The sequence below is a fragment of the Mobula hypostoma genome, chromosome 11, assembly GCF_963921235.1.
Source record: "Mobula hypostoma chromosome 11, sMobHyp1.1, whole genome shotgun sequence".
Classification (NCBI taxonomy): Eukaryota; Metazoa; Chordata; class Chondrichthyes; order Myliobatiformes; family Myliobatidae; genus Mobula; species Mobula hypostoma.
Window position 1 is genome coordinate 27931252 of NC_086107.1, and position 13004 is coordinate 27944255.

The following is a 13004-nucleotide window of genomic DNA, read 5'->3' on the forward strand; positions in this document are numbered from 1 at the left end:
TCAGGCAAAGTACTGGCCAACCAATTAAAAACTTCTGTAGATAAATGACAAATTAAAGAAATTTGTAAAACTAATGGTGATAGGACAACTGATTACTCTGAAATAAATGATACCTTTAGAGAATTCAATTCTGAACTTTATAGCTCTGATTCCCCTAAAGATAATACTGTAATGAGTAATTTTCGAGATCAATTAAATATCCCTGCACTTTCTGCAGATAATTGCAAACAGATGTATCAACCCATTTCTTTCGAGGAAATCGCTGAGGCTATACGTTCATTACACTCGGGGAAGGCTCCGGGTCCAGATGGATTTTCCGGAGAATTTTATAAGGCTTTTTCTTCATTAATTATAACCGCAGTTACACTTAGTCTTTTTGGATTCTTTCCAATTGGGTAGTTTGCCTCAATCTTTTTATGAAGCTTCTACTTCGCTTATCCTAAAAAAGAACAAGGATCCAACTGAATGCCCTTCATATAGGCCAATTTCATTACTCAATGTTGTTATTAAAATTCTTTCTAAAGTTCTGGCTCGTAGGATTGAAAATATTTTACCTTCTATTATTTCTGATGATCAGACTGGATTTATTAAAAACCAACATTCTCATTTTAATATACGCCGTGTATTAAATGTTACTTACTCTCCTTCTCAGGAGCTATCAGAATGTGTGAGATCCTTAGATGCTGAGAAGGCCTTCGATGGGGTTGAATGGAATTATTTATTTAAAACCTTAGAAAAATTTAATTTTGGACCAGATTTTATTCAATGGATTAAATTACTTTATCTTCTTCTGCTTGGACTAATTTTCAAAATTCCAAACCATTTAAACTTCACCGCGGAACTAAACAAGGCTGTCCACTGAGTCCTTTGCTTTTTGATCTAACTTTAGAGCCCCTTGCCATTGCTTTTCGAGAATCTAATGATATCTGTGGTATTTTAAGGAGAGGTATCAGCCACAAAATCTCGCTTTACGCTGATGATATAATGCTTTTTATCTCTAATGTTGAGACCTCGTTACGGTGCGTACTTTCTTTACTCTCCCGTTTTAGCCAGTTTTCAGGATATAAGTTGAACCTACATAAGAGTGAATTATTTCCTTTAAATAATTTGGTATCAATTAATACTAATCTCCCTTTTAAAATTGTAAGGAATCAATTTACTTATTTGGGTGCAACTATCACTAAGAATTACGAACACCTGTTTAAAGAAAACTTTCTTACTTTATTGAACCATGTAAAAGAAAATTATTAAATTGGTCACCTCTTTCAATATCGTTGATTGGACGAATTAATTCTATTAAAATGAATATTCTACCTAAATTTATATATCTTTTTCAGGCTTTACCCGTTTTTATTCCTAGATCCTTTCTTGACTCTCTTGAATCTATTTTATCCTCCTATATATGAAAAAATAAACATCCTCGTTTAAATAAAGTTCATCTTCAAACACCTAAAAAGTCTGGAGGTTTAGCCTTACTTAATTTTAGGTTTTATTACTGGGCAGTTAATATACAATATCTTGTGTTTTGCTATATTATTTTAATCATGTAGACTGTCTGGTATGGGTTTCTTTAGAAGCTAACTCTGTTAATAAATTTTCAATTATTTCTCTTCTTGGATCCTCACTTCCTTTATTTGTAAGTAAACTAAATGATAATTTAATAGTTAAACACACTCTGAGGATCTGGATACAATTTAGAAAACATTTTTGTTTATTGTGATTTTCCCTTTCTAGTCCCATTTATTCTAATTATTTTTAAACCCTCCATGACTGATTTAGTTTTTAAAGAATGGGACAGGTTGGGTATTGAATGGTTTTGGGATCTGTTTGTTGGAGGAAATCTTTTTCATTCGAGCAATTGTCAGCTAAATATAGCTTACCCAAAATGCACTTTTTTTAGATATCTACAAATCAGAGACTTCCTAAGATATCAATTAGGCACATTTCCTTTAAGAACTTACTAGACGTAATTTTTAATTTGACACCTTTTCATAATGGTTCAATATCTAATATTTATGGTATGTTACTGGAAATGAGGAATGTTCCTTTAGACAAAATTAAGAATCTCTGGGAACAAGATTTACCGACATCAATATCTGAGAAAACTTGGAATGAAATTTTTAAACTGGTTAATACTTCATCGCTATGTGCTCGCCATTCCCTCATACAATTTAAGGTGGTACATATAGTCCATATGACTAAAGATAAGCTATCTTGTTTTTATTCGGATATATCTCCCTACTGTGATTGATGTAATAATGGAGAAGCTTCATTAATTTATGTGTTTTGGACTTGTCCAGATCGTGAAAAATATTGGAAGGAAGTTTTTCAAACTTTTTCTTTACTTCTTAAAGTCAATTTTAAGCCTAATCCTCTGACAGCCCCATTCAGTATTGTTGCAGGACAAGATATCAAGCTGAAGACATCTGATTTACATATTTTGGCCTTCAGCTCTCTTATAGCTAGGAAGACGCTTTTGTTTAAGTAGAAAGATGTTTCTCCTCCTACTCATGCTCAATGGTTATGCAACGTTACGTCATGCTTAGATTTAGAGAAGATTCGTTGTTCAATTTCTGAATCACGTCAAGACTTTCAAACATTGTGAATTATCTTCAAAACTTTCAAAACCCTCAATTCGTTGTTTAAATTCAGATGTTGGCTATTATTACTTTTTATTATACGAGAAGGTATTTTACCTTTTTTTCTCCTTAATAAACAGCCTTGGTCGTGGTAGGGGTTAGGCTCTTTTTTTTGTAATAAATTAGTATATTTCAATATAACTTTGACTAACCTACATGAATACAGGGTAATGAGGTTATTATTATGAATAGATATAATGCAATTGGTAGTTTTTTTTACCTTTATATATATTTTCTTGTACTCTGTATTCTTCTAGGTAGAAACTAATAAAAATATTGAAAAAGGAAGGTATCTGAAACAATGAGAATTCAGAAACACCATATCCCGCAGCTGGGGATCTCAGACAGGTTCATTCGCTTGAAAGGTTGTGAATCTTTGGAACTCTCTGTTTCAGACTGTCAGTGCTCAGATGTTTAAAAAATTAAAGGCTGTTTTGAAAAGCTTGTTTTAGGGAATAATGGATGTAGAGAAATTGGGCACAAAAGCGTTAACCACTATATGATAATGGTGGTGGAACAGCCAAGGAGCGTTATGGGCCTACTTATTTATTTCCAGTTTGATTTCAGACACATTCACCATCAAGCCTACCAAAAGAGCTATTCCTGAGAATGCATGGAATTTGGCAAACTACTATGGGGGAAAATTTCCAAACTATACTTATTTGCACAGAAGTAATGTGATTATATAGTAGTTTTAATTCAGCAGAGTATTCCAAAGCACCAGATGAAAATTTAAAAAAAAAACTCAGATAGAGCTTGGCTAAAAGGTATTGAACATAGAAATCTAGAGCACATTACAGGCCCTTTGGTTCACAATGTTATGCCAATCATGTAACCTACTCTAGAAACTGCCTAGAATTTCCCTACTGCATAGCCCTCTATTTTTCTAAGCTCCATGTATCTATCTATCTAAAAGACTCTTTAAAAACTCTATTGTATTCACCTTTACCACTGTTGCTGGCAATTCATTAATCGCACCCACCACTCTGTGTAAAATACTTACCTCTGACATTCTCAAACTTTTAAAAAATATGCCATAAAAATGAAGAAATTAGTTTAGGGACAAAACTCCCAAGCTTACAACCTCAACAACCAAAGGAAGAGCTGGTAAAAGATGAAATGATTAATTCAGTGGTGAACAAAAAGAGAGAATTGGAGGATCAAGGAGATGACAGAGACAAACCACATAGTAAGTTTAAATTGACAATGTAAGTCAGCAAAGGATGATGGTTGAACAGTTCACAGTTCTGCTTATTCTAATTTATTCAAATTTGAGAAAAGTGGAATAAAAGCTATGTGTAGGATTCCTGGAAGAAAGCAGGTTTAACATTTCAAAAGAAAGAGCCAAAAGTAATAACCAAAATTGATTTAACTAGTTCTAGTACTTAAGCAATGAAACTGTTTTTATACACAGATGATTACCCAAAGATACACAAACAGCAATCATTTTATCTTAGAATACGTACCGAGGACACCTATTTCCAGTCCAGCCAGAACAGGCTCAATAATCTTGTAGATCTCAACTCCTCCTCCAAAATCCACAGCAACTGTTTTTGTTTCAACACCAAACTGCTCATCTAGAAAACAAAATAAAATATAAATTAAACAAAATTACACCCTTTTAAAAAGATGAAATTGGTTCCCAAGTACAGGTGCAAAATCCAGGTTTGCCTTACAACTAAGTTCTTAGGCATTTCAAAATGTTCAAAAGATTTCTTATTACATTATAACTATATAAGACTTTCCAAACTGCAACTTACACCAAGCTTCTAATATTAAAAGGTGTAATCTGGCGGCAAAAGTTATTGTACACTTATGCAGTAATGTTGTGGAACAGAGTAAAGTCAAAACTGGTTTTCTTGGGAGTTATGGTGACAAAGGATTATTAATCCTGCCATATTTACAGCTGTGCAGTTTTAAACAAATTTTTATTCAAACAGTACATCTTTACAAATGTTTAAAATTATATTACATTAAATATTCCAGCTACATACATCAAAGTTGCTGGTGAACGCAGCAGGCCAGGCAGCATCTATAGGAAGAGGCGCAGTCGACGTTTCAGGCCGAGACCCTTCGTCCTGACGAAGGGTCTCGGCCTGAAACGTCGACTGCGCCTCTTCCTATAGATGCTGCCTGGCCTGCTGCGTTCACCAGCAACTTTGATGTATGTTGCTTGAATTTCCAGCATCTGCAGAATTCCTGTTGTTTGCGTTTAAATATTCCAGCTGCTGCCTCTTGGGAGTTTGTACGTTCTCCCCATGACCACATGGGTTTCCTCCGGGTGCTCCAGTTTCTCCCTCACTCCAAAGACATACCAGCTGGTAGGTTAATTGGTCATTGTAAACTGTCCCGTGATTAGGCTTAGATTAAATCAGGGATGGAAGGTTGGAAGTGCCTACTCTGCACTGCATCTCAATAAATAAAACAAATAAAAGTTAAATATACTGAATTTTCTCAAAGGCCAGGAAGATTATGTAACCCTCTCACCAGGGATCGTAAACCAACTCCGCTTGCTAGCTAATTCTGCTAACAACTACATGACTCAGCAGTGAGAAGGCCACCTTTCATAAACAATACAGGTGTCCCCCGCTTTTCGAATGTTCGCTTTACGAAACCTCACTGTTACGAAAGACCTACATTAGTACCCTGTTTTCGCTAACAGGTGGTGTTTTCACTGTTACGAAAAAAAAAACGCGCAAAAAAAATCAGCGCGCGCCCCAACCAGCCGCTCTCCCGAATTCGGAACTGCATTCTCGCCGGCATTGCTTAAACACATGCCTGTGAGCAGCCGTTTGCAAGATGAGTTCTAAGGTATCAGAAAAGCCTGAAAGAGCTCGTAAGGGTTTTACACTTAGCGTAAAACTAGACATAATTAAGTGTCTTGATCGTGGTGAACGAAGTAAGGACTAAGTGAGTTTGGCTTGTGGAAGCTGACGAAGATAATGTTGAAGAGGTTTTGGCATCCCATGACCAAGAACTGATAGATGAAGAGCTAATGCAATTGGAAGAGGAAAGGATAACAATCGAAACCGAATGAGTAATGATAAAGTACGACTTTAATTTTGAAAGGGTACATAGGTTTAGGGGATACTTGCAGGATGGTTTGAGTGCTTACAAAGAACTGTATGATAGAAAAATGCACGAGGCTCAGCAATCAAGCAAGCTTTCCACATCAGCCACAGCAGACGATGAACCTCGACCTTCGACATCGAGGCAGGCAGAGATAGAAGATGAGCTGCCTGCTCTAATGGAAACAGACGACGATGAGATGACACCCCAGTGTCCCACCACCCCAACACCCAGGCCACAGATACCAATTCGCGGAGAATGTAGCGGTAGCCGGGAGAAACACAGTACATTTTTAAGAAAAAAGCCGAAATAATCATGCTAATTAATTAGGTACCGCCCAGCATGTAATTGTTGGCCCAGATCAGAGGCGATGCAATCGGCAATCGCCTCTGATCTGGGCCGACAATTACGTGCTGGGTGGCACCTAACTAATTAGCTTGTTTATTTTGTTTTTTTTTCCTCAAAGATGTGCTGTGTGCCTCCCGGCTACCGCTGGACCCCTGCATGCTTCGCGGCAATGTATCGGGTCATTGCCCGGAGGGTGGGGGCCACTGCACCACCCCAACCTCCGACTCAGCCTAACACACCATCATCATTGTGCTCGAATCTGTCCCAATTCCGGTTAGTGATACTATACTATACATACATTATTTCTACTTTATATCGGCTGTGTATTTTTACGTGTTATTTGGTATGATTTGGCAGCTTCATAGCTTAAAGGTTACTGGAGAGTGCTTGCGCCGTGTTCTTGCTGACGGCGCTTGCGTGAGATTTTCGCTACGGAGAACAGTTCAGGCAATGATTGTGGAAAAGTATTTCTACTTTATATAAGCTGTGTATTTATCATATCATTCCCGCTTTTACTATATGTTACTGTTATTTTAGGTTTTATGTGTTATTTGGCATGATTTGGTAGGTTATTTTTGGGTCTGCGAACGCTCACAAAATTTTCCCATATAAATAAATGGCAATTGCTTCTTTGCTTTATGACATTCCGGCTTACAAACCGTTTCATAGGAACGCTCTATCTTCGGATGGCGGGGGAAACCTGTATACGCCCAAGATCAGTATGATTTGGGGTTTAACCAAACAGGAAAGTTAAGATGTTCCAATTAAGAAGCCTATGTTACAGTGAATGCTGTGTAAACACTGCCCATATATAGTTATCAGTAATTCAGAAATGACAGATCGTAAACCAGCATAAAATTAAAGAGAAAGCATATGTACCAAATTTTCAACTTTAACAAACAGTTACAGAGAAAGGAAAAACAAAAGGGCCCATTACAGTTAAACCAGTCCAATGTGCACATAAATGTTGGAGCTCATTCTGGAGTAGTTGAAGGTCTATCTTTATACTCACGTGCTGGACCTATAGTCTGTGTGTAGGCACCCACCACAGTCTGAACTTCCATCTAAGATAATCTCAAATGCACTGGCTCTCTCTCAGGAGTATTGGTCCTTCATCCTTGGAGCCATTCATCTGCACAAAACACTTCTTGCAAATGGGACTCTCCTTCCAATGGCATTCTGCGGCATCTTCCCTTGTGCGATGTTCTGCAGCTTCCACTAAAAAAAACGCCAAACCAGACTCTTGTCCTTCAGGAAACTTTTCCCCACGGCTCTATCACATCCCACAATCCTGACTGGCTGACACATGTGGCTCCTTATCTTCAGCCAAAGCCAGAACACTTTTTTTCCCAGCAGGTCACACTGCTTTTACAGAAAACAGCTATATTAGAATACCTCACAGTACAGCAGGAGAAATCTTAAACAGGATAATAAAATTAGAATTAGACTCTTATTTATAGATTACCACCAATAAGAAACTTTCCAATAGGTTGCAATGGCAATTTTACTGAAGGATTAAGTTGTAAACTTGCATTTTCTAATATCTTGGGTTACATCTATATTCATAAGAGTACTCCACCACATTGATACTCTGGCCTTTAACTTGGACTTAAAAGATTTGCTGCACTCAACTGTGTAAGCTGGTCTTTATTTACAAGGACTTGTACTGCAACACTCCAACACAAACAAAATTATATCAGCTGTATTTCAATTTTGCCAGTTACAAAAAATGCGCCTTTGCACCCTTTTTCATATCTCAAATAACTTTCTTCACATGTAAAATTCCTTCAGCCATGGCATGCATCAAGCAAATGAAGAACAAACAAAACCACATGTTGGAAGGTCGCACTCAAAATACCAAAATTAAATGAAGGATTTAAAGCTCAGAATGCAGATAAGACAAGTGTCTTTAGGCGAGGATCAAAGTATACACAGAATGTTTAAAAATGAAGGCAGGCCTCCAGAAGTAAACTGGCCACTTCTAAAAAGCAATGATATTTGATGTGGTCAAGTGAACTACTTTCAGTTCCTCGTTTCCTTCTTCCAGCTTAAAACATTGTCAATTGTATATTTTTCCCCCACAAACATTTCTCCGCTGAATGAAATTTTCTACCAAATTCAGATCAGTAGAAGAAAAGACTTCAAAATCTTTGAAATCTGCCATAATATTGCATTATTTCTCCCCCCCATTCAAAGACTTTTAGAAATAATTAAGGGTTAAAGATAAAATTTTAAATCAGTGGAAAATTCTGCACTACCTCTTAACTTCACTTTCTCATCTTCTTAATCAGTCATTCCCCTGCCTCAAAGTCTCAATTGTTAAAATCAGAGTATCCAGACTCTCAATCCTCCAGTAAATATTAAACACTGATGAAATTACACATTTGTCACCAAAAATATTGACCACAAAGCCATAATACATATAGAATTAAGATAGAAATTGCAATCTCATTGCAAATTTAATATTCTTTTAATTTAGTTTTTAAATTTAATTATTTTTATTTGAACGCAACATTTCATCTGACCACAAGAGGGAACAAGACTTGGGAAAAGGTTTAAAGTTGCTTGAAGTTTATTATGGCATGGTCAGCTCTATAAAGGCAAGCTACATTTTATCACAATTGACTTGTTTCCCCATGCCAGAATCAAATGACTGACGAAACTTCTTTCCCCTTCCAATAGATCAGTCAGTATTTAACCAGATCATTGCTTAATTCCACAAAGCTAGAACTCTATACTCTCAACTCATGTATTATTATTCTCCCAACAAAAATCAAAATAGATTTCTTTCCAAAGGCAACCACTTACCAGCAGAAATTTTGAGCGAGCTGTTGATCATGGGTATTTTTCAGACAGCAAATGAGTCAGACTCACGACCTTTCCACAATACCACCCAATCCCAAATAGATTGGTGTGCAAGCATTGTGGTGTAAAAGGTTCCTTTCCTCCTAATTAAAGTATGCAGTAAGTACTGCTGCTGGAACCACTGACATAATTTCAATATGCCCAAATCTATTTTTCAAATTTAATTTATTTTTAAAGCCCTTACAATAATGTTAAGGGAGAATCGCAACAAACTACAAGCAGAAGGTCAAAATAACATGATTAAACTATATGGGATACAGTTACAGAACTAGTACAGGATAAAAAAAAACAAAAAAATCTTTACAGATAGTAGGACAAGATTTTGTCAGGATGCTCAGAAATTCCCTTTGATTGTCAAATCCTGAACTTGGCTAATCATAACAAGGGTTTCCCTGACTGCACTGACATTATAGCCCTCATGGAGTCCAGTGTCTGAGCTGCAACTCTTTCGGAAATATGTTCACTGAAGTAATACAGGAATAGAACCTTCTTCAGTGACGAGAAACTGCTATGAGGGAAGACGGGAAGTGTCTATTAATTCATGTTTTTAGAGTGTGTTTATTTTAGAGATACACCACAGTAACACCTCTTCTGGCCCACGAACCTGCACCACCCAATTGACACCCATGTGACCAATTAACATACGCACCCGAATGTCTTCGGAATGTGGGAGGAAACCTGAACACCCGGAGAATGTACAAACTCCTTACCGATGGTGGCAGATTTGAACTTGGATTTGCTGGTGCTTTTGCACTCACCGCTACACTACCATGCTGCCCAGTTTAATTATTTATTGATACTTAATAACTGGTGATTGCTTCAGAATATCAGAGACTGTCAAGGTCTTTCATCCAGTATTTAAAAACGCAAACATGAGGAATTCTGCAGATGCTGGAAATTCAAGCAACACACCAAGTTGCTGGTGAACACAGCAGGCCAGGCAGCATCTCTAGGAAGAGGTACAGTCGACGTTTCAGGCCGAGACCCTTCGTCAGGTTCCTTCATCCAGTATATTTGACATCAAAACCAAAGGCACAACCATCAGTGGTATTCCAAATGTTTTACATGCAAACTCCTCATCACTTGGAACCAAAAAAAACTGTGGGCAGGTAGTTGGCAAATCTAAAAGAACGTTGCATGTGCTCAGTAGATCAGTTGATAGTATAGCCAATTTACCATCAACAGAAAGTTCAGGCCAAAAATGAGGAATTATGAAGCGACAAACATTCAAATTATTGACATAACATAAGATTCACATTCTTCACACGTAGGAATAAAATATGAGAAATACGCAAGCTGAGCATCAACAGATTAGCACATGGCAGAACACAATGAAATCTAACCCAAAATAAACAATTACAAACTGGAAAAATTATATATAAAAATTATACATAGCTGGATGATTACAAAATCAGAATCAGGTTTATTATCACTGACATGTGACATGAAAGTTGTTAACTTAGCAGCAGCAGTTCAATGCAATACATAACCTAATAGAGAGAAAATATAATAATAAATAAAACATAATGATAAACAAGTAAATCAATTATGTATATTGAATAGTTTATTTAAAAATGTGCAAAAACAGTAATACTGTACATTAAAAAAGTGAGGTAGTGTCCAAGGCTTCAAAGTTCTTTCAGGAATCGGATGGTGATTAAATGATTAAATTAAATTAAATGGTTATAACATTAAGTTACCTTTTTAAGTAGTTACTGATGTGGGATATGCAATGGCTAAAAAAATTATTTACCATATACAAAAATTACTTTACGGATTACCTTTATATTATGACTAAATACTGTTATGGTAATGTTGATTCAGAGAATGACCAGGATGCAAGGATAATTCACTTGCTTTTCTAAAAATATAAATTCCTTGCTTTAGATGACATCCCAAATCTTCACAAATTTCTAAGAAAAGGGAGGAGCTGCCACGCTTTCTTTGTAATGGCAATTATGTATCTGATCCAGGACAGATCCTCTGAAACCATAACACCAAGGAATTTTAATTTGTTGACCCCTCTCCACCTCTGATCCCCTGATGAGGACTGGCTCAAGGACCTCCAGTTTCCTCTTCCTTAAGTCAATAATCAGCTCCTTGGTCTTGCTGACATTGAGCAAGAGGTTGTGACAGAACTTAGCCAGATTTTTCGATATCCTCCTATATGCTGATTCATCCGTTTTTGATTCAGCCAATGGTGTTATCAGCAAACTTAAATATGGCCCCGGAGCTGTGCTTAGCCTCAGTCATAAGAACAAAGTGAATAGCACAGCTGGCTACGCACACAGTCTTGATGGAGATTGTGGAGATTATGTTGCCAATCCAAACTGACTGGGGTCTGCAAGTGAGGAAATCAAGGATTCAGTTGCACAAGGAGGTAATGAGGCCAAGATCTTGAAGCTTATTAATTCTGAGGGATGATATTATTGAATGCTGAGCTGTAGTCAATGTAGAGTATCCTGATGTATGCATCTCCTGTCCAGATGTTCCAGAGTTGAGTGACAAGCTAATGAAATGGCATCTGCTGCTGACTTATTACAACGGAAGGAAAAATAGAGCAGATCCAAGTTGCTTCTCAGGTAGGAGTTCATTTGTTTCATCACCAACCTTTCAAGGCAATTCATTACAGTGGATGTAAGTGCTACGGTATGATAGTCGTTGAGGCAGGTTGCCACATTCTTCTTTGGCACCAGAATAAAGTCCTACCTCGAATGATTGTCTTAAAGTTGTCACAGCTTTATTGTCTTCTTTGCTCAGTTAGTAGTTAGCAACTCCTAAAAATGCAATTTCCATTTCTTGTTGTTCTTGCACTGTCCTTCAATCTTCCTGTAATTTGAAGACTGCAGCACCAGTAGTGAGGACCAAGAAGGTATGGACAAATGAGGCACAGAAGCACTTACAAAACTGCCTTAAATTTGTGGACTGGACTTGATTCAGGAATTCATCTTCGAATATGAATGAGTATGCCACAGTTGCCACTGATTTCACTAAGATCTGAGTGGATGAGTGTGTGCCTATGAGAACTTACTGTACATACCCAAATCAAAAGTCATGGATAAACTAGGAAGTTTGTAGTCTGCGGAGGGCTAGATCTATGACATTTAAGTAACCCAGGTCTGTAGAAGAAAACCAGGTATGACTTGGAGAGGGCTATTTCAAGAGCTAAGAAACAAGTCCGAGCGAGGTTGTGGGTGACATAAGGTAAACAAATTGGGCCTCTGTACCTCCTTCTGCAACTGGATCCTCAACTTCCTAACCAGAAGACCACAATCTGTGTGGATTGGTAATAACATCTTCATCTCACTGACAAATCAACACTGGCGCACCTCAGGGACGTATGCTTAGCCCACAGCTCTACTCCCTCTATGCTCATGACTGTGTGGCTAGGCACAGCTCAAATGTCACCTATAAATGATACAACCTTGGTGAGCAGAATACAAGATGTTGACAAGAGGGCATACAAGGGTGAGATATACCAGGTAGTTGAGTGGTGTCACAGCAACAACATTGCACTCAACATCAGAAAGACCGGAGTTGATTGTGGACTTCAGGCAGGACAAGACAAGGGGACACAAACCAATCTTCATAGAGGGATCAGAAGTGGAAAGAATGAGCAATTTCAAGTTCCAGGCTGTCAATATCTCGGAGGCCCTAACCTGGCCCCATCATATCGATGCAGCTATAAAGGCAGTTTGAGGAGATTAGGTATGTCATCAAAAACACGCAAAAATTTCTACAGATGTACCGTGGAGAGCATTCTGCTGGCTGCATCACCATCTGGTATGGGGGGGGGAGGGGGAACTGCAGCACAGGATCGAAGCTTGCTGCAGAGAGTTATACCTCAGCTCCATCATGGGCACTAGTCTCCATAGTATCCAGGCCATCCTCAAGGAGCGGTGCCTCAAAAAGGTGGCGTCATCATTAAGGAGCCCTCATCACCCAGAACGTATTCAACACTGCCCCCCACCCAAAAGTTTTCATGTGTTATTGTTTCTGAATCACAGTGCATTTAACTTGGCTTTTTTAATGCTGATCAACAAAAAAAAACTTTTTCATGTCAAAGTGAAAACTAATTTCTAC

The 13004-nt window shown here is 37.7% G+C and overlaps 1 protein-coding gene across 1 annotated transcript in view; it reads right to left on the reverse strand.

Annotated features, from left to right (window-relative positions):
• The window catches only part of hsd17b12a (hydroxysteroid (17-beta) dehydrogenase 12a), a 196842-nt gene that overhangs the window by 89894 nt on the left and 93944 nt on the right, over nucleotides 1-13004 (reverse strand). Inside the window, exon 4 of the mRNA XM_063061789.1 lies at nucleotides 4106-4216. Coding sequence (XP_062917859.1) covers nucleotides 4106-4216 — 111 coding nt within the window. The remainder of the gene's footprint in view (nucleotides 1-4105; nucleotides 4217-13004) is intronic.